Consider the following 21742-nt stretch of genomic DNA (forward strand, 5'->3'; position numbering starts at 1 on the left):
ACTCAGCACGGACACTCATTAGGACCCGAATGCTTCCTCATTGCTAGATTCCAAACACTTTCATACAGCCTTTCTTGGCTGTTCAGCAGGTGGGACGCCAGGCACCCAGACCCTCCAGGAGTGCTCAACCAGGCCTGCGCCAACCACCACAGGGCACCAAGGTGCTCCAGGCCAGGGCCGCCCGTAGGACCTGAGGCCAGCAGGGCCGCCTAGCCTGACACCCCGCCCACACCCCACCTTCCTGGGCCTCTCTGCTTTGACTCCGAATAAAAAAGCAACAGCACCCAAAGAACGGGGAGGCCAAAACGTTTAAGTTATTAAATCAAATATACAGAGTGATTCATTTAATATGTACATATGTACAGAAATGCACTTTCACAAGGGGGCAGGGCCAGCAGGTGGGCAGCGGCCTGGCGCCCACAGCGAACGCTGACAGTTGCGGGGGTCTGTGTGAAGGCACTTGTCACAAGCGTCAGTGCTGCAACGTCCCAGGAGGGGAAACCAAGCAGCGGGGAAGGGCACTTCTGAAAGCACAGTGCAGGGTCGCTGGGCAGCACGGGCAGGGAGGCAGGGACGGCTGGCAGACGGCCGGCCACAGCGCGGCAGCTCTGCCCACCGGCCTCCGCCACCAACAGCCACAGGTCCCAGTGACAGCCGGGAGCCACACAGCCAGAGGCCACACTGTTGGCCATGGGTCCCAGGGACAGCCAGGGGCCACACTGTTGGCCATGGGTCCCAGGGACAGCCAGGGGCCACACTGTTGGCCATGGGTCCCAGGGACAGCCAGGGGCCACACTGTCGGCCACGGGTCTCAGGCTCTTTGGTTTGGAGCCACAGAGAAACCCAAGTGAGGAATAAAAAAGAAGGTCCTGTAAACAGCGCACAGCCTCTGGTGACAAAGGCCACCCACCTGGGGGACACGCCCTGCGCTCTCCCGCTACACAGCGAGCGACGCACTTTACAAAAATAGCGACTATCTGAGAATACTCGGTTGTTTTCTGCCTGACAGTTATCGAATAATTTATACAAGGTTAAAGAAACGTAGAAAATAAACATTTTTTTGGTTTTGGTGGTTTTTTTTACACAAAATAAAGAAACTATGCACATGGTCTTGGCCTCCCATGGTCCGGCAGGTGGCAGGGTTCCGGCAAGGGTCCTGGGTCCCGGCCCAGTGGGCGGTACGCCCTACTCCTTGCCAGCACGGGGCACGTCCGTGACGCTCCTGACGGCCCGGTTGTCCACTTTGGGGCCTGAGGCCCAGAGGGCTGGCCCCCCCAGCGAGCCGCCGGGGTCTTTGGTGAGTTTACTTGAGAGGAACTTCCCCGCCTCCAGGGAGTCCTCCTCTCTGTGGCCCAGCTCCTCGTCCTCCTCCTCGTCCCCGTGGCCTGCGGGACCGGGCAGTGCCTCTCCCGCCCTGCGTGGCGGTGTGAAGTTCTTGCACCGGTAGAGCACGTCCTTGTGGCCCCCGCCACCCGGGCCCCCACCGGGCCGCTCGATGGGGTTCCGGATGGGGTTGAGCGGGGCCCACTGGTTGTTGGCGCTCTCGTCCCGGGGCAGCCGGCTCCTCTCCCGCTCTTTCCTGCGCTTCCGTGTCCACCACACACAGATGACCACACAGGCTAGCCACAGCACGCTGAACACGCTGCACAGCACGGGCACCAGCAGACCTGGGCGAGGGAGGGGCTGAGGAGCCGCAGCCGGCCGCCGCTCGGGCAGGCTTCTGCAGGAGAGGGCTGGGGGCTCCACACCCTGCCCAGCCTCTGAGCCGGGTCTGCCTGGAGGATTCCCTGGGTCTGGGGGTCCTGCTCACCTGTGGAAGAGCCACCCATGACGACCGTCTCCACTTTGACCTCGGTGACCGCCAGCAGCAGTGAACTATTGCCCCGCTGAGTGATAGCAGCCACAAGGGCGTGGGCAGCACTCTGGATCAGGCTGCCGTCGGCCAGGTCCCGCGCAGGGCTGAAGGACTGCAGCATAAGATGTCCCTGAAGCCTGCCCCAGCCGGCCCAGGCCTAGGCTGCTGCACGGGAGGCTGCCAGCAGGAGGCGCCATGACCAGGGCTGTGCAGCACACGGTGAGGGCTGGGGAACCTGGGGCCCAAGGCTTCCCCTGTGGGGGGCTCATGGGAAAAGGTGCTAAGGTGGGGACATACCCACTGGGCAGGTTCGGCAGGGTGTGGCCTGGGCTAGCCCTTTACTGTCCCTGCATTCTGCACGGGGAGGGGTGCCCCTTCAATCCACTCCCAGCCCCCAATTCCACCCTGCTGGCCACGCCCCCCAAGTGCTCTGCAAACCAGCAGTGTCCCCAGGCCTTGACCTCTGCCCACACACCACCCTGGCATCCAGCCTGCACCGCAAGACACTTTCCACCATGCCCTCTCCCTAACCACTGTCCCTCCACCAAGCACCAAGGCTACCCCCCCTTTGTTTGGTGTCCCCTGCCTGTGATAACTCCTCTTGGCCAATCTGACTGCCAGTTGAAGGCCACTTCTTCCAGGACGTGCCCCCCACCAGGGCCCTCTGCCCAACAGCCCTAACCTCCATGACTTCAGACAGCAGACTCAGGAAAGGACTTCTGCTGCCCAGCTGAGCCAGGGGTGCTGGCCATCACTGCCCATGCTGCCCCTCCCAGACCTGGCCCAGCCTGCTACCTGCTGACCCAGCCCCCAACCCGTTTCCACCCAGCGCGGCCTCTGCAGCCCAGGCCCAGCCCAGCCTGAGACCTGGGCCAGTCAGAGACTGTTCACTCCCTCCATGCCACCAGAGTGACCCCCTCCAAACCCACAGACAAGCCCCTGTGGACCCCCTCAGGTGGACCTCTGCTCTGGACCTCTCCCTCACATCAGAGACCACAGCCCACACCCTGCTTTCTGGACCCCTAGAAGCTGACCCCATGGCTCCCTCAGTCATTGGGCCACTCCAGTCACTCCGATCCTGGACATCCTGGTTCTACCCTCACTCCCTCTGCCCTCTGCCCTCCCACCATTCCCCAGGTGGACGTCCCCAGGTGGATGCCCATCCAGCCCCAGGCTGAGTCCCCACTGCTCTGCCCTCAAGTCTGCCTGGTTCTATGGGACTGTGGCATGTCCCAGGTCCCCCTGGGGCTTGGGCCTGTACAGGAGACACTCACCATGGCCACCTCCACTGCACTGGGCCCTGAGGAGGCCCGGTCACAAAGCAGCAGGAGCAAGCGGTCATGGGCCACTGCCCTCGTGGCAGGCAGAGAGCGGATCCCAGAGCAGATGGCGCCCACAGTGGTGCCCTGGGAATATGGGCAGCAGGTGAGCAGGGTCTGGGGGCCCAGGACCTGAGGCTGCTTGTCCCTCAGCTGGCCAGCAGCTCATGGTGGGACATACCTTGCAACCCACCAGGGGGAGCAGAGCAGACAAGAGGAGGCACCACCCTGCCTCCCAACCCTGTCCTGGGGCAGTCACTCCACCTATAGACCCCGGGGGGGGGGGGGGGGGGGGGGGGGGAGAAGGGCTTGGGGGGATGGGCAGGTCAGCTCCAGGCACCCGGATGACTAGGGCAGGACCTCAGCAGGAAGGAGAACTATCCACAAAACTGCAGGCAACAACCAGACCAGTGCAGCCCACCATGACCCGTGGTCCAGGACCCAGACAGCTGGGCAAACAGGAAGCCCAGCCTGGACCCACTCTCCCAGCCTCCCCCGAGCCGTGGCCCCTCACCTGAGCCCACAGGCAGCTACGTGGAAGCCATGGCTTCCCTGCCCTTCAGGAGCAGAGGCAGCCCCTGGGCTGAGCACACTCACCCGGGGCACCTGGTCACCGTCAAAGCGCAGAGTAAGACGTGCACAGTTGTTGTCCAGGTGGCCGGAGCGTGGCAGGCAGGGCGTGCTGGGTGGCAGGGGCTCCCCTGAGACACACTCCCCCCAGGACTCGCAGGGTGGCTGCAGGCACTGGCCTGGGGCCTTCTCTCGGCACTGCTGCCCAGGTGGGCACTGGGCACTCAGGGTGGCAGGCTGGCCAGACAGCAGACAGGGCTTCCACCCACACCACACCTGGGGCAGGCATTGACACCACAGAGACAGAAACAGATGGCTGGTCAGCAGGTCCACCATGTGGCCCTGCCCCACCACCCAGGCCCCAGGGGGGCAGGCTGAACTCCACTGCAGTTCAGAAAGCTGTCCACTGGTGCAGGCGGCCCGGTGGGGCCAGGCTAAGCCTGTTTCCCGAGCTGTGAGCGGAGGGCTGGGGCCTGTCTCAGAGTAAGGTGCAATCAGGCCTCGACCCACCCCAGTGCAGCCTCCTGGCGTCTTAGAGGAAGCCCTGGGATCGAGGGTGCCCAGGGTCAGCATCTCAGCAGACCCACAGGACGCAGGGCAGGGCAGGAGGCCTAAGACTCCCAGCGGGGCCCCACCTTGCTGCAGTCCCGGTGGCCATCCAGGCAGCGGCAGCTGTTGCAGTCTTCCAGCCAGGAGCTCCCATGTGGGAACGGCGTGCCCCGGGACCAGCAGGACCTCCCAAATCCCATCACTGCAGGAAAGGGGCAGGGTCACAGGGGTGTCCGGGCCCGGCCCTGTGCAGCAGAGCCCCACCAGGCCTACCTTCCTGGCACCGCAGGCCAGTTCGGCCAGGCGGGCAGCTGCAGCGATATCCATCAATCTCATCCACACATGTGGCCCCGTAGGCACAGGGCGAGGACTGGCACTCGTCAATGTCTGCAAAGAAAGCGGCTGGCGCTCAGGGGCAACAGGCTGGCACCCAAGCAGGGCCTGGGACCCAGGGAGGGTCCAGGGGAGCAGCCCTGGGTCACCTGCCTGTAGCAGCCTGGCTGGGACAGGGGCTGCCACTGTCATTCGCCCACCTAAGGCCTTCCCACACCCACTGTCCCCTATTTGCCTCTGCCACGGGGTGCACAGGAGCCCCCAGACTCCATCCCTTCCTAGGGTACCCCACCACCAGCATGGACCCCAGTGGACAACAGCTCTGGGCCACAGCTGAACAGCAGCAGGCTGTGCTATGCCCTGACGGCCCCCGCCTCCCGCAACCCTCCGCTGGTCCAGGGTGGGGCCACCCTTCGGCACTCAGAGGGCATGCCCTTGGACCAGGTAGGACACACAAGTGGCTCAGGAGAAGCAGGATGTGGACATCTAGGTCTCCAACCATGACACCCGGGCTGGCTGAGGGGCTCCCAGGGTTGCAGCCCATGCCCTGCGCCCACCCGGCCACCCCAAGCTGCTCACTGATGCGGCAGTCAGGGCCCGCGAAACCAGGTGCACACTCGCAGCGGAACCAGTTGACCCCATCTACGCAGAGGCCGCCATTGTAGCTGCAGAAAGAGGGTGGGCATCAGGGTGTCCTACCCTTGAAGCCCCCAACCCACCTCTGGGGCTACCACTCACCAGGGCAGAGGGTTGCAGTCATTGGTGTCTGGATTTGAGGAAAGAGAGAAGATCGTTGGTCCAGCACCCACCTGCCCAGCAGGCCTCCACGCCAGGCCTGGGGGCCCGGGCTCAAGGGCAGACAGATACTGTCCACACCAGCCCCCCCAGGCTGTGGGGCAGGAGAGTCTTGGAGAGGAGTCAGGAGTCCAGGCAGGGTCACCAAGGAGGTGGAGTAAGGGGGCCTGTGAGCAGGAGCCCTGAGCTGCAGGGGGAGGTAGCAGCTCTGGGGAAGGGCCTGGGGTGTGGGCAGAGGACTGGAGGAGCGGGTGGGGGCAGGGCTGGGAGCCTGGTGGAAACACGTGGGCCCCCCTCCATGGGCCCGCCCCACCGGACAGGCAAGCGTCCCTCACAACCCGGGGGCCGCAGCTCACTGTGCGTGCAGGTGCGGCCCTCCCAGCCGTCCCGGCAGATGCAGGAGAAGGAGTCCCCACTGCCCACACAGGTGCCCCCATTCAGGCAGGGGTTGGGCAGGCAGCTGCTGTTCTCGGCTGTGGGGAGGGAGGCGGGGCCTGCTCAGACCCCAGCTGAGGTGGGGCAGCGGGCGCTGGGTGGCTGTGCACACGGTACAAGCGAGGCTCCTCACCAATGGTGCAGGTGCTGCCCTTCCAGCCGGGGGGACACGCACAGCGGAAGGTGTCCCCGCTGTCGTAGCAGGTGCCGCCGTTGCTGCAAGTGTAGGCGTCACACTGGAACTCGCCTGCGGGCACACGGCGGCTCAACAGGCAGGCCTGGCCAGGGCAGGGTCCCCGCGGGCAGCCGCGGCCGCGCACTCACGCGAGTGGCAGGTCTTGCCCTTCCAGCCGCCGTCACAGGCGCAGTAGAAGTCGTTGACCAGGTCGTGGCAGCGGCCGCGGCTGTGGCAGGGGTCGGGGAGGCAGTCGTTGGAATCTGGGGGCGAGGACGCCGGTCAGCGGGGAGCACCGGCGCTGGGAAGGGACCGAGAGCTGGCGAGGACCCGGCCCGCCTGCCGGGGCGGGGCGTGGGCTTGCGGGGCCTGGGGGCGGGGCCAGGCCTGGCAGGGCGGGGCCGCACTCACTGGTGTCGCACAGCTCGCCCTCCCAGCCGCTGGGGCAGAAGCAGCGGAAGGAGTCCACCTCGTCGATGCAGGTGCCCCCGTTGCGGCAGGGCTGGCCCAGGCAGTCGTCGATGTCTGTTGGAGAGGGCACGTGAGCCCCGCGCGGGGGCCCAGCCCGCCCTGCGGCCCAGCCCTAGGGGGCACTCACTCTCGTGGCAGTAGGTGCCCGTGAAGCCGCTGTCGCAGACACAGGAGAAGTTGCCTCCGGGCTGGCTGACACAGTGCCCGTGGGGGCCGCACACACCAGAGGGCCTGGAGCCAGGCACCCGGGACCCCGCCTCAAAGCCGCAGCCATCAATCACTGTGGCAGAGGGACAGCAGTCAGGCCAGCCATGCCCAGGCTCGCCCCTCCCTGACCCCACTGGGCCTGCAGGCTGCTGCCCTGCACCTCTGCAGCCTCCACCAGGGCAGGGGACCCTGGGCACCGAGCAGTTCTTGCCGCCAAAGTCCTCAGGGCAGGAGCAGTAGTAGTCACCCTCCAAGTTGTAGCAGCGGGCACCATTCAGACAGGGGCTTGGCTGGCAGAGGTCCACGTCCACCTGCGACCGGGGTAGGGCTGGTGTGAAACCCCAGCCCAACTGCTCGCCTGAAGACAGATCCCTAGGATCCCCAAGGCCAGGCCACTGCTCCACCTGAATGACCAGACAGCCCCAGGTTGAGCAGTGCTGGCCAGAGCCTAAAGGGAGGCCGCCTGCTTGAGACCACACTGGCGGTCAGCTGGACGGAAACACCTGTGGGTCCCAAGGCCCCTCCCAGCCCCTCGCCTCCACAGCCCCAGCTTCCTCTGCCTCCCACAGACGGCATCCGGCCTCAGCTCCTCCTGCTGGCAGGAAGGCCAGCTCCTGACCCCACATGCCAGGCGTCCTTAGAGCCAATACAGCAGGTCACCTCCATGCTTGCTGACCTAGGCCAGGCTTTTGCTGGGCAGAAGGCTCAGCCTCTTTACAAAGGCCAGAGCAGAGGCAGATGTGGCCAGGGTCAAGGCAGGAGGGGTCTAGGGAGTGAGGAGGGCAAGGGCTCCAGGGGACAGTGACTCCTGCTCAGGGCCCGCTGCACCCATGACACCCCTCCCACCCAGGCACCCTACCCTGACCTGGAACCCTCTCTCAGGCTGCTCTCCCATCAGATGGGGCTCCTGGGCTGCCTGCAGGAAGAGGCTCATGGGTCAGACAAGCACCAAAGGAGCCCAAACTCACTGACCCTTTAAGGCCAACCCCACCCTGCCAGGCTCTCAGGAGCACGGGAAACAGGCCACTCTGGGGAGCTCCCAAGGCAGACCCTGCAGGTCACTCAGGCAGCTGCTCCTACCCCAGGCAGCACAGCCAGCAGCATGGCCAGCAGCAGGCCTCACCTCGCAGAACAGCCCAGACAAGCCCTTGGGACAGTGGCAGCGGAAGCCATCCACCAGGTCCTCGCAGATGCCACCCCCACGGCAGGGGCTACTGGCACACTCGTCACGCTCCAGCTCACAGTGCCGGCCTCCGAAGCCACGGGGACACAGGCACTGGTACCCGTCCACCAGGTCCTGGGCGGAGCAGGCAGGGTGGTGAGGCCAGTGCCTCACAGCCTCCCGCCCAGGCCACACTCCGCCTCCCGGGGGCGGCTGGCACAGTGCCCTACCTTGCAGGTGCCTCCATGCTGACACTGCCCGCGACAGTCGTTGACATCTAGGAGCAGAGGGTCAGGGTCAGGGTCGGGGGCCCTGTACGCCCCAGTCCCACCCACCTGCGCCGCCCACCCATACTGACTGATGTGGCAGTTGATGCCCTTCCAGCCCGGGATGCAATCACAGTAATAGCCGCCAATCAGGTTTTTGCAAGAAAAAGCATTAAGGCACGGCCTCCCTTCACACTCGTTGGCATCTGTGAACGAGAAGGGAGCCGTGGGGCTTGGGCCCCACCTGCTCGCCGCGGCCTGCACCCAGCGCCCGCAGCCCAGCAGCAGCAGCAGCAACAGCAGCCACATGCACAGCCTGATGTCCATGCGCATGTGGCCCCGGGCAGCCCTTACCCAGCTGGCAGGTGGCCCCCACCCACTGCTCAGGGCAGATGCACTCGAAGCCATCCACCTGGTCCACGCAGGTGCCGCCTGCTGCACACGGGTTTGAGGCACACTCGTCAATATCTGCGGAGGTGGAGAGGCGGGGCGTGTGGCATGGTCTGTGTGGGGAGGTAGGGCCCCTGGTGGGAAGCAGGGCTACACGCCTGGGTCTTCCTGCCACCGGGTCCCCCGGCCACGGCATCCACGTCCACGTGTGTGGACCCACTCGTTCTGCCCCCATTCCAGGGTGCTGTCCTCTCCCCAGGTCCCTGGGGGCCAGACTGGAGCCCAAACACACCCATGGGCACTCACCCAGTGCACAGGTGGGCCCACTCCAGCCTGACGGGCAGTGGCACTCGAAGCCGGATGGCACCTCATGGCAAGAGCCCCCGTTGGCACAGGGGTTGGAGGCACAGGCGTGCTCAGCTGCAGGATCAAAGTGGGGGTGGGAGGTGGCACCCAGGCCCCCCCACTGCCGAGGGCTCCTCCCCAGGCCCACAAAGCCCAAGCCCAAGGAGTGCTCCCCAGGGGCCAGCCCCAAGCCTGACCCGAGCTCGTGGCTGCCTCCCAGCCTACCCCGCTCGCAGTTCTTGCCAGAGTAGCCATCAGGGCAGGCGCAGTGGTACTGGTCAGGCTCAGCATTGATGCAGGTGCCCCCGTTGACACAGGGGTGGTGGTTGCCACAGTAGTTCAGGTCTGGGGACAAGGGCAGGTCCTCAGGGACAGACCCCGAGTTCCCACCTCTCAGCTGGGGCCTGGCCTCCACCCCCAGCCACCCCAGGCTACCTTTGTCACAGAGCAGGCCACCCCAGTTGGTCTCGCAGTCACAGTGCCAGGGCTCCACGCAGCTGCCGTGCACACAGCCAGGGTAGGGGACACACTCGTCACAGAACCTCCCCTGCCAGCCATAGCTGCACCTGGGAGGCCAAGGCGTGAGTCCCATGAGCGACGGCTGAGAGTGGCTGAGAAGTGGACAGTCATGCAGGCCACCCTGGGGACAGCGGTCTTGGCTTCTGAACCAGAGCGGCTCCAAGCCAGGTAGGGGTTAGGGACCCGCAGGCCAGCCACTGCCACAGGCACTCCCGGCTGCTGGCCATGGACACTCAGCCCCCAGCTGTCCCGTCACTCCTCCCCGAGCTATTCTGGGACTCGACCCTGAGCCAGCCCCCGGCACAGGCGCCGGCAAAGGAAGGCCCTGCAGGCCGGGCGCGCGCACAGCTCCCACTCACCAGGTGTGTCAGGGCTGGCGGCAGCAACTGGGGCCTGGCAGGCTGGCCAGGCATCAGGAGAGGGCTCTGCCCACCCTGGCTGTGTGACCCTGGGCACTGCACGTGACCTTGCTGCTACTCAAGGGCAGTAGCCTGTCCCTCAGCCAAGCCCATAAAGCGCAGCTCTGGAGTACCGAGGCCCACAGGTGCCCGGGAGGCCCTGCTGGAGCCCTCGCTGGGATGGCTGCTGGCCGAAGAGGAGCTCCAACCACGGCCCCACGGGGTCCTTGGTTCTGAGAGTAGGACGCCAAGGCCAGGCTCTGCCCTTGCTGCCCACCACTGCCCCTCCGTGAGCCCTTCAGAAGGTGAGTGGGCGGCACAGAGCCACCAGGTCCAAGTGCCCAGTGTCCTACAGCAGACGCCCCAGGTCCCAGTGGGCTGCTCTCCAGGCCCCCGCGGGACTCCAGGGCCCCTTCCTACAACACTCACGTCCTGTGGGACGGGAATGACGTCCAGGTCACGTCACTTCCACGCCGGCACCCGCCAGGAGTTATTTTTATAAAAGGAAAGACCACAGCCCTTCCTGAGCTGCCCTCCAGCACGGAGGGCATGGCCCGGCTCACCCAGGCTCCCGGCTGGGAAACTGAGGCTGGAAGCAGGGGGCTCCAGGGCCCAGCCCCGTATGCACTGGCATGTGATGGGGCCTTGGGCTCCACCCAGCGTCCTCCCTCCAGGTGACACTGGGAGATGAGGCTCAGGGTGGGGCCGTGACGTGGCTGGTTCACCCGCCAGGGAGCCAGGGAGCGCAGGGCCCGGCTCAGAGCCCAGACCTCGCGGGTCCCAAGGGCACGCTCTCAGCTCTCAGCCCTGGGCGGGGCAGCCCACGCCACCGCTGCTTCCCGCCAGCAGCTCCAGGGCCTGGGGAGGCGGCAGGAAGGCTCAGCCATCTCCGCAGCATCCGGCTGGGGAGGGGAGTGTCCTCCGCTGAAACCTGAGCCCTGGGCTGCTGGAAGCAGCTGCCTCACCCACGGGGCCAGCGAGAGGGTGGGTGGGGCTCACCTACTGGCCCCGATGCTGAGGTGGTGAGGGGACAGGCGGCTCTTCCTCCTCCCCGTCCCAGCAGGGGCACTCAGGCCTTGCAGCTACCAACCACCCAGGGACACTGGTAGAGGCGTCGAGGTGCAGCGCTGCACCCAGGGCCCAGAAGGAGAGCGAGGCCAAGCCCAGGCTCTGACCCAGAGTCCCCACCCACCTCCATCACAGGTCACAAGGCCGAGCCAAGAGGCCACTCCCTGCCCCACACTGTCCTCCTCCACCCTGGGTGTGGCTCCTGTGCCCCTCATAGGATGCCAGCTCCCTCTGGGCCAGGGCCCCTTGTATTCCCTGCAGGGCCTTGAGACCACCAGCTAGTTAGAACCCTCAGTGTGTGCAAGGGACAGCCCGCAGCCTGGTGCCCCTCCCTGGGACTGGGCGGGGCCCCCACTCCACCTTCCAGGCCAAGGCAACCACGTCCCCACCCCCAGCCCAGCTCCAAGCCCCCAGCTCCCCTCTGCAAAGTCAGAGTGACCTCAGGTGCCTTCCTTTCCTGCTTCAGCGTCCTGGCCTGAAGTGCACCCCGCCCTTAGGGGGAGCTCTTCCAAGGAGGTCTGGAGCCCCACTCCACAGCCTCCTACCAACCTGCAGCCCCTCCACTCCAACAGCCTCCCAGGGCCTCCTCCAGCACCCGGGTGAGAGTGGCCAGCCAGTGCGCCCCTCACCTAGTCACGTCTCTGCGGCCCGCACCTGACACCAGCCCTGGCACCAGTGCGCCTCCATGCAATGAGGGGCTTGCTGCTGGCCTCTGCCCTGCACTCCCAGCCCCAGGACCACAGCCACGCGCCACTGGCACCGTTTCTGGGGAAGGCCTCTCCTTAGCCCTCCGTCTCCACGCCCCCTCGGCTGCTCCTCTGCTGGCCTTCCCTGCCCAGTCACCCCCTGCCGGGTTCAGGCCACAAGGCTGGGGGTCCTTCTTGACCCCACCCACCCACATGGGTACATCAAACCCACCTCCAAATGGGGGCCCTTGGGGGCTGGGGAGATAGCTCAGCTGGTAGAGTGCTTGCCTCGCAAGCACAAGGCCCTGAGTTCGATCCCCAGTACCTCAAAAAAAAAAATGGGGGCCCTTGGGAAGTCTGCAGACCTGGCCTGCCCCGCCACCTCCCCTGGCTGTCACCCCACCGCCACCCCTGGCCACAATCTGCAGCAGCCTGACCCTCACAGCCTCCTAGGCCTCCAGCTCTGTCATGCCGGCCCCTCCATCTCCCCGGCCTCACTGGCAATCCCTACCCAGGTCTGGCCCACGGTGCTCCTTCTTTGCTGCAGGCTGCTGGTCTGTGGGTGGCTCTGAGGCCTCTGGCCCTTGATGGCATGACCGTCTGGCTGTTCTCCCCAGGCCCCTGCTGTCCCACAGGGCCACCACCAGACACTCCGCAGGCCCTGGATGGCCACACGCCTCGCAGGGTGGGACGGCCCATCTCGGCAGTAGGTGCCTGACCCCAGCATGGGCCCGATGCAGGAGCCCAGCCCAAGTGCGTGCTGCGCTCCCGGGGCGGCTGGGCGGTCACAGGGAAGGGCCGGCGGGCTCACCTGCATTCCCCAGGCACGGCACATCCCCCGTGGAGCAGGTTACATCCTTGCTTGCACACGGCTGCGGACAGAGGAGCAGGGCACAGCTGCAGCGGCCCGCCCAGCGGCCCGCCCCACACCCTACCCAGGGCCCTCACCTTCCTTGCACTCCTTGCCCATCCAGCCGTCCATGCAGGCCTTGTTGCCGTACTGGTCACAGGTGTAGTGGCCGAAGAAGTCGTTGCGGGGCCGGCAGAACTTGTTGCAGGTGGCGCTGTAGTAGTTGTCGTCGCAGCGCACGCGGATCTGCAGCTCCAGGTGCGCCACATGGCCGCTGAAGTGCAGGCTCTTCCAGCGGTCCTCGGGGTTGATCATGCCCGCGTGAGACACCCGCTCAATCAGCAGCTCCTCTTGGGGGGCAGCAGAGTCAGCCGGCTGTGCCTCGCCCTTCCCGCCCCATGGAAAGCACAAAGGGCCCAACCAGCTCCTGGCCTTGGAGGTGCTGGGGCACAGAGGAAGCCACAGATGTGCCACAGCTGGGGACACTCCCGGTCAGGCAGGAAGCTCGGGGCCCAGAGTGTCTGCCTGGTCCCAGTCAACCCCGCGCTCCTGCGGCCCCTGGACGTGCACCACACACCCATGGGGTGGGGCCTGCCAGGACAGCAGCTAAGGCCACAAGGAGCCCAGGTGCCTACACCTGAGCCCCACTGCCCCAGTGCCAGTACCCACTGGCACTGTGTCCAGCCCCGGCCTCTCTCCTACCCCAGAGCTGCCATTTAGAACAGCCTGTGTTGGACCAGACACAGGGAGCCAGGAGCCCACAGCTGGGTCTCGCGTTAGAGGGAGCTGCAGGGGCGGGGCACCCTGAGCTGGTGGGGGCGGCACACAGCTCCATGACACTCTCCCTGTGTCTTCACACCAGGTTGCATCAAGGACCCCTGCAGAACCCAGCTGGCCCTCAAGAGAGCCCTGGAGTCATCAGTCCCCTGGCCAGTTCACCCCAGCCTGGCCTCGAACCCCGAGCCCAGCCAGCCTTGTCAAGGACCCCGATAAACTTGCCTGAGCCTCCACCCACCCCAGACCTGAGATCCCAGCCTCCACACGACCCTAGCATCGTCAGTGTGGGCCCTGGGGCTTGGCCTGGCTGGGCACCCAGCTGCCCACACAGCACTGCCTGCAGGTCCTCCAGTGCAGAATGTCCGAACTGCACCAGTCTCTGGCCCTCCCTCCGCAGGCCTGCCCCACCCACAGCCCCTTCCTCCAGCCCACAGCCTGGCCACACCTGGCCCTGCCTGCCTTGCCTATCCTCTCAGGGCAGCCTGAGCCCTGCAGCACCAGGCAAAGGCTGGAGCCTGGCCTTGTGACCCTGCCATCCCCAACCATGGGGACCCTGCATGGCTGCTCTGATGCCAGGCGCCATCCCACCTCCAGCTCTCGGGCCTGCTGGCCCTCCGCCTGTGAGGCTCTTGTTCATACCACAGGGCCAAGACCCTCATGTGCCACCCTGAGGAGACAGCCATTGGTCCCACGTTCCTGGACAGAGGGCCACGAAACCAGAGGGAGCTGCTTGAGGGTGCTCCACTGCACCACGTCCCTGACAAGGGCCCCAAAAGGACACGTCCAACAGAACGGTGCTGAAGAAGCTGGGGCGGGGAGAACAGTGCACACCCAGCTCTGCCAAAGCACAAAGGCGGCAGAGCTTCCTGGCAGGCTGATCGAGAAAAGGAAACCGCACACAGGTCCTCCAGGAGCACCAGCCTCTGTCCCAACAGACACGGGCCTCCCCACGGCTGAGGCCCGCCCGGCGGCTCACTCACCATCTGGCGTGGTGTCGTTGTCCCAGTCCCAGGCCTCCACGATGAGGGTGAAGGAGCGCTGCAGACAGAGGGGCCGTCAGCCGCCTGCCGGCCGCAGGGCAGCACACGCCCCGTCAGGCCCGGGCCCCCTCCCCAGCTGAGAAGCCCCTTGCCCGGCACCCTCAGGCCCCATCTCAGCTTGAAGAAGAGACCCCTCCTGGTCACACCAGCTCAGGCTCCTTGCGCTTGGAGCCCCCAAGGCCCATGCCCAGCCCACCCTGAGCTGACGCGAGGCAGGGGACCGGCTGCAGTGGCACAGGCCGGCCCAGCAGGCAGCCAGGACAGGAGTGCTCCACGTGGGGACACCCCGGCGGCCGGACACTCGAGGTTCCACTACCAGCTGCCCACCCTGCTGCCCCCCAGGCCCACATTCAGGTGCTGCCCTGCCAAGCAGCAGCTTCACGGCAAACGGGCAGAACCCACTCCAAGTCTGGGCAGGTACAGATGAGGAAACTGAGGCCCAAGAGGCCCTGGGTCTACCCGGCACAGACTCAGACAGGACCACAGCTGCCCCAGCATCTGGCCCTCCTGCCCAGCCATGGGCGCAGCTGCTGTCAGTCACCCTGGCAACAGCAGCCCTGGCCCTGCAGGGGGAACCCGCACTGCTCCGCTGCGCTGCCCTCTGGCTGCATCCACACCACCCAGTCAGGTCCTCAGGGCAACCCCAGGGCCAGCCCGGCTCCACTGGGCCAGGGCCCCCAGGATGGCAGGTCTGCCACCAAAGGGACACTGCATCAGGCATCTGGGAAGACGCCCCTCTCCCTGCAGCCTGGCTGTCCTGGGGAGGCCACACACCCTACTGCCCCTGCACCCTCCCACTGACGCTGACCCCAAGTCTGCCACCCACACCCACCTGCCTGGCACGAGAGAACGTAGCCCACCGAACTCACTGCCCACCAGACCAAATCACACTCAGCCTCCATCACCCAGCCCGGACTTGGGGAGCCCTGCCGGGTGCCACCTCAAACAGGACACCTCAGGCTTCACTTGACCACACCTGCACTGGTGCCCACCCTGCACCTGCCTCCACCAGGCGCCAGACCCACAAACATCTGGGAGCACGGCCAGAAGCAGGGACCACCTGGCCTTCTAGAAGCTTCCCTGGCCCCAGGGGGCTGTCACTAGGTCCCTCTGTCCTACATTTTAGTCTTTCTAAACCCTCCCACAGGCCAGCGCCCTCCTCCACATGCCTGCCAGCCCCCCGCCCAGGCCAGGCACCGGCAGCCGCCCTTCTCACCGGGTTCCCTATAGCCACAGGCCTCCGGCCCCCACAGGACCCTAGCAGTCCCCAAGCGCCACCACCCGCCTGTCTGGAACACCACCGTGGGGCCTACACCTGGATACCTCTGCCTGGCCAGTCCTGTCTACCTCCAGGGGCAGCGAGGCCTCCAGGTCCTCCAGGCTTTGCTGTCCCCTGCGCTCATTCACATGAAGCACAGACCAGTCCAGACCAATGCCAGAGACCGTTCCTGTCCTGGAGGTCGGAGCACAGGGCCAGGGCAAAGACTATCTGCAGGGCCAGGCAGGCGGGGGGCCTGGGGACAGGGACTGCAGGGCAGTGAGGAGCAGCGTGAGCAGGACCACGCAGCAGGGCTCTGAGGAGGGACACAGCAGGGCTGCGGGTGTCCAGCAGCATGCCATGCACGGAGGGCCTTGGGTCTACTTCGGACTTTGTCACCAACACTCAGCAAAACTGAGGCCACTGGGGGTCTGCGACCAATGGCTGGAGAACTGCTCTAGTCACCGGGCAGGACTGGGAGTCACCATGGCCAAGAGGACAGGGCCACAGACCACCCAAGCAGGCCAAGCCCACAGCCAGGGCTCAGCTGCTCCGGCCACACCTGGGCTGCAGGGTGAGCAGGGAACTCCTCCCAGCTCCCAGGAAACCCACGCCAGTCGCCCAGGTAGGATTACTGCCACCTTCGCATGAGCCTGGGGCTCCAGTTACACACTCCCACAGGGACATGCGCCCGCCCGCCTGCCCGCCCGCCGTCCGAGAGGGCCCCACCGCCCGCCAGCTGGGCTCCCTACACCTGGGCGGCAGGAAGTCATCCAGGGAGAACCTGAGCTGGCAGGCGGGGCAGCACCTGCACCTCAGCCCACCTGCCAGGCCCTGCTGGGCCCTCCCAGCTCCTGGCCCCCACCCGCCCGCCTGCCTCCAGGACTCAGTTTCCTTCCCTGCAAATATCAACCTCTCATTCCCGTGCTTCCAGCCAGCAGCCCGTGGCCTGGGCTGGGTTTTGTCAACACCAAACCCTACAGGACAGAAAGAACAATGGCACTGGACAGAGGTGTTGAGTTCCTGCTGTGCTAGGGACCCATGGGGACTCAGGACCAGCAGGGAATGGGGGCTGGGTGGGCTGGGCACAGATCTGAGACCTCACCTGCCCCGTTTCCCCAACAAGCAGGAAGAACCCAGAGCATCCTCCCAACCCAGCCTCCAGAGTTCACCCAGTTGGAGCATTTCATGCCTGATGGCCCTGCCTTGCCTATCCCCGTGGGCTGGCCTGACGAGGCCCACGCATGGGCTAGTGGGGTAGAGGCAGACATAGGGTCAGATGTGTCACGGAGGCCACGGCCAGAGGCACCAGGCCAGCATGGCCTCCAGGCTCACAGCCCGGGTCCAAGCCTCCACCTGGTTCTCTCCGCATCCCCACTGGCCCCCAGAGTACAGCACTAGGTGCCGGCGCCAGGAGCTCTCAGCAGATACATTTCCTGAAACCCGAGCTTTGGAGAGACTCAGGCCTCCTGGGCCATTGTCACCCAAGGGAGAGGGGAGGGGGCAACCCCCCACCCCAGGCTCCAAAGACCCACCCAAGCCTTCCCTGGGTGCCCCTCACACCCCCAAGTCCCAGATACTTGCTATGAGGAGGGAGGTGGCCCAATTCAGGCTGAGCATGGGGACAGGGACCATTTGGGGTTGGGGACCAGCTAAGGTTGGTGATTAGGGATCTCTGTCAGTACCACCACCTTCAGCTCAGGCCCTGGCTTGGCTTCTCCAGGACCCCACACTGGCCCGGCCCATGCCCCACTCAGTCCAGACACCACGGAGCAGCCGGGAAGCTCCCTGAGAGCCATGATCCCTTCCCAACAAACCCTTACTGCATGCCCATCTATTGCAACCCACCTGCTCCCCAGCTGCACCCTCAAGACACAGAGAAAGGCCCCAGCCATTTGCAAATCCCCTACTGACTGGGCAGCCCTTCCCCCGCCCAGGTGCAAAGCAGTGCTCGGCCATCCCTGGGTTCCCCTTGACCAGGGCTCCTAGTCTCAACTGAAAAGGTATAAGAGGGACAAGGCAGTGCCCTCCCCACCCCCACCACTCCTGTGTGCAGAGAAGGCCCTCAAGGTGGACAGGGTGAGGAAGAGGCCAGTGGTGCACCAGCCCCCAGCTTCAGGCAAGGCGAGGGGCAGCCTGGAGCTTACACCTGCCAAGGGCTGCCCAGGTGCACCTCCCAGCACAGGCCTGCTCAGGGCTCAGAAGGCTAGGCCTCCATGGCAGCTGGATGCAGTGGGGCTGGGCCCTGTGTTCACACCCACCAGCCCTGCCCCTGGCACTCATGGCCCCTACGGGCCACAAAGCCCCTCCCCACTACATGGGACAACCCTGAGGAGTCCTCCTCTCCCACTCCTAAGCACACCATGGCTCTTGGGCTTTCTTTGAATAGCCAGTGGAGGAGGGAAGGGTTGGGGAGCCAGGCCGGGGGCTGCAGCAGCGCCCAAGTTGGGTGCCCTTCCTAAGGTCCTAGTAGAAAGCACTGCTGCATCCGCCTCTGGTGAGGACAGCCAGACCCAAACTGCTCACAACCCCAAATCTCAGCTCCTTGAGTCCACAGAACACTGGGCCCCAGGCCCTCCTAGGTGTCTGCAGGGTCCTTGCCTCCCTGGCTCTCCCTACAACCCCAGACCTGCCTGGTGTCCACAATCTACCATGCCACCAGATGCAGCTGCCCTCTGGGACCCGCAGTACACACCCCAGGAGGGGTCCCCTTCCAAGGAAGCAGACTGGGGAACAGGGTCTCACTCTGGACAGGGGTCTTGGGTCCAAAAGGTAGGCTAGCCAAGGCTTCTCCCTTGCCAGCCCTCTGCAGGGTGGGCCCTGGCTGCCCAGGTCATAGCCAACTACTAACTACCCTGTACCTGCCTCAGCCAACAGGTGCCAGCCCCATCCCACCACCCACAAGGCCCAACAGGAAACCTCCTGCTCCTCTTCACACCCTCTTCTGGCCACTGCCACACTCAGAGCACACACCCACACCTGTGAATGAGCACACCTGACAGCCACAGGCCAGGCCAAGCCAGGGTGATACCAAACTCCGAGGGGCATCTGGGGCAGAGCCAAGAGAGGCTGGACAGCCCCCACACACGGACACCCAGCTGGGGGTGGTCACACCTTTCCACATCCAAGAACCCAGGCCCACCCACTTGAGGATGAGCCTGAGACCACTGTGGAGCCAAGGCCACAGAGAGCACCAAGCAAGGCCACCGGCAGCGTCCAAAGCAGCTCCCGGGCACCCTCCACCGCTGTCTCATTTCTCAAGAGGCTAACCTCACGTCCACTCCTCCCGGGACCCCAGGGGTCTCCACTGGTCTTATGTAGGACCTTGGCCCACCCTCCAGGCTGAAGCGCCTGCCTCAGTCTCTGGGATCCTAGACAGCCCTTGCTCTGCCTACTCAGAGCCAGTTGCTCCAGCGGCCACCTCAATTCCAAGTGCACCCCAGTTCACGGGACAGAACTGAACTTGTGGCAAGCTGGAGAAGCGTAGCCGCAGGGCTGCTGCCGGCTGAGCGGAAATACCAGGGTGCTGGCATCACCGTGCCAGCTCCAGGCCTGGCGGCCAGGTCGCACGGCAGGAGGGGAGAGGGGAGAGCAGAGCTGCCTCCAAGCACACCACTACCCCACGGCCCCAGCCCTCCTGGGCACTGAGGGAACCAGCTGGGAGCAGTAGGACAGGAGGTGAGATGGGCCTGAGACCCAGGCCCAGACCCCAGGGAAGGCAAGGGCTTGCCCATCCCATCCCACACAGACTGGCCGCCTGGTGGGGCAAAGAGCCACGGGGACACGCGTTGGCCCGTCACATTCCTCCAGGGCCTCCCTGCCCCCACGCCACTGCTGCCAACTCCAGCAGAAAACACATCCTCAGGTAGCGATCTGGAGCAGTGCTGGCCCCAGCCCAAGCGCAGATGACAGGCTGCGGGCCCTGCTCAGACCTGCCTGGTGCGCACTGTGGGGGCGAGGGGGGCTGGGCTGGTGGTAACGGCCGGGGCCCTGCCCATGCCTGCCCCTGACCTTTTCCATCTTGGGGACACGTTTCCCATCCTGAGGGCCTTGGGTCAAGGAACACCAGGGTGCTGAGGGGCAGGGGAGAGTTAGAGGGGCTGTGGCAGGCAGGCACTCCCGGTGTGGTGGGACAAGGAAGGGCGAAGATGGAGACAAGAAGATGCTACCCAGGGCACCACCAGGGCAGGGTGGAGAGCCAAGACCAGGACATCAGGTGGACACACGCCTATGCCTCCCCATGGCTAGGCCAGTCAGAAGTCCACAGTCAGCAAAGGCCTTTGAGTCACCGGGCACCTGCTTCATCCATTCCCTAATCACAGGCCCCAGCTGCCCCAGGCTCTGTTCCTCCACAAGCAAAGACCTATTCACAACCATTCCAGTTCCTGACCCCAGTCAATTCCAGGCCTGCAGACAGCGAGCAAGCAGATAAGAACCTACAAGTTCCGGTGCCAGAAATGGAACAAAGTCAAGCACCAGAAGTCTCCCTGCCTCAGCCCTCTGCACCCCACCGCCCAAGGAAGCCATAGGCAAGGGCCTGTCTCCCACCAAAGCGGAATATCCCCACATCCTCCACCAAGCATGCCCACGATGCCCAGGCCGGGGTTCCTGCCTCTGGCCAACCCCAAAGAAGACAGGACGCCCCCTAGCCTCAGCTTCCCACCCTCCAAAACAATAAAATCAAAACACCCACAAACAGAGGCACCAGGGAGGGTCACAGCACTGGGGCCCCAGGACTCTTCTCCTGGGGATCTCTATCCCATCAGCAGGACTTCCGCCAACACACATGCATTAGGCCTTCCCGACCCAGGTCCCAGGCGCCCGCCCGTGCCCCCGGGCATCCAGGAAACTGCAGGGCGGGAGCAGGCTGGCCACAGGCCCGGGGCGGCTCCGCCAGGGCCTGCCCCAGACCGGCCCCAGCACGCGCAGCGCACATGCCTCCGCCGCCTGCCCGGGCCCGGGGCGCCTCACGCCTCCCCACCCAGACAGACACGCGCGGGGCGACGCAGGCACACGCCGAGGGCCGCCGCGCACGCGGGACGCTCCGCCCGCCGCGACCCCGCGCCCGCGCCCGCGCTCGTCGGCCCCGCGGCCCCTGCGCGCCCACGTGGCCAGGCGCGGATCGGCCCGCAGAGCACGCGCCTAGGGACGCCCCACCGCGGGGCGCCCCCTACCGGCCCCGCCCCGTCTGGGCGCAAGCGGCCCGTACCCCGCGGGGCCGCAGGTGCTGGAGCGCCGTGCAGGGCGCAGAGCGCCGAGCGGGGAGAACAGGGCGTGGGGAAGGGGCGCACCTACCGGCCACGCGAACTGGAAAGGGATGACGACGAGCCCCGGCTCCTGGTCGCCACCAGCCCGGGCCCGCGCGCGTGCTCGGTCCCCCGCAGCGCCCGCCGGCGGCAGGTAGAAGGAGTTGCCGCCCAGTACGGGCGTGGCGCCGTGGCCGTAGCTGCAGGGCCCCGTGGGCGTCACCTTGGCCTGGTACTCCTTCAGGCACACGCGCACGTACGTGTCGCACTCGTCGTGGCCGCAGCCCCCCGCGCGCGTCGTCCGGCCGTCGCCGTCACAGCAGGCGCCGCTCAGCAGCTCCCCGTTCACGTTCCGCAGCGCGCTCAGCTGCAGCTCGAAATAGCCCATGGGCCGCGCCGCCTAAAAATAAGGCGGCGAGAGGAGCAGAGGGAGGCGCGGGCCGGGGTCGGCCCGCCAGGCGCCCGGTGGGGGGCAGCCCCGCCGCCCCGCCCCCACCCCGGCCGCCGCGCGCAGCCCCGAGGGCTTCCGAACCGCTGCGGCCCCGAGGCGCCCTCCGGGCCCCGAGGGGCGGCCCGGTGCGTCCTGTCCGCGCCCCTCGCCACCGCGCGCCCGGCTCACCTGCACCCAGAGTGCCAGCAGCAGCAGCAGCCGCCGGGGCAGGCGCCCCGGGCCCCGCATCGCCGCCTCGACCCCGCCCGCGGCCCCGCCGCCGCCGCCGCCCGCGCCCGCTCCGGCGCCGCGCCGGCCTCCAGCGCCTGCCCGCCCGCCCTTCAAGCGCCGGCGGCGGCAGCGGCACAGGCGGCGGTGCGGGCGGGGTCGAGCGCAGCGCCGGGAGCGCGGGCTGCGGGCGGGCGTGCAGGGGCGGCGGCGGCTCCGGCTCGCTGCGGCCGCGCTCCGGCGGCCGGCCCGGCTTCCACCCGGCGGCGGCGGCGGCGGCGGCGGCGGCGGCGGGTCCCGGCCTGGGCTCTGCGCGCCCGCGCTCCCGGCACCGCAGCCAACAAGTTCGGGACGAGACTGACAGCTCGCT

At 66.2% G+C, this 21742-nt stretch overlaps 1 protein-coding gene across 2 annotated transcripts; it reads right to left on the reverse strand.

Moving 5' to 3' along the window:
- Window positions 1–290: 290 nt before the first annotated feature.
- Window positions 291–21436, reverse strand: Jag2 (jagged canonical Notch ligand 2). 2 transcript variants are annotated; one of them, XM_047540342.1, is made up of 26 exons: window positions 21334–21436; window positions 20764–21114; window positions 14151–14208; window positions 12492–12743; window positions 12355–12415; window positions 9308–9438; window positions 9098–9217; window positions 8834–8947; window positions 8492–8605; window positions 8230–8343; window positions 8102–8148; window positions 7833–8006; window positions 6870–7020; window positions 6630–6782; window positions 6443–6556; window positions 6181–6294; window positions 5990–6103; window positions 5778–5894; window positions 5365–5392; window positions 5206–5291; window positions 4567–4680; window positions 4380–4495; window positions 3772–4020; window positions 3130–3261; window positions 1811–1967; window positions 291–1667 (listed from the first exon to the last, which is right to left on the reverse strand). In XM_047540342.1, the coding sequence occupies exons 1-26, from the start codon at window positions 21391–21393 to the stop codon at window positions 1186–1188; spliced, it is 3723 nt and encodes a 1240-aa protein (XP_047396298.1). In that variant the 5' UTR covers window positions 21394–21436; the 3' UTR covers window positions 291–1185. The 2 variants fall into 2 exon arrangements, with proteins under 2 accessions (XP_047396298.1, XP_047396299.1); XM_047540343.1 differs by lacking the exon at window positions 8230–8343.
- Window positions 21437–21742: the final 306 nt, after the last annotated feature.

The sequence above is a fragment of the Sciurus carolinensis genome, chromosome 2, assembly GCF_902686445.1.
Source record: "Sciurus carolinensis chromosome 2, mSciCar1.2, whole genome shotgun sequence".
Lineage (NCBI taxonomy): Eukaryota > Metazoa > Chordata > Mammalia > Rodentia > Sciuridae > Sciurus > Sciurus carolinensis.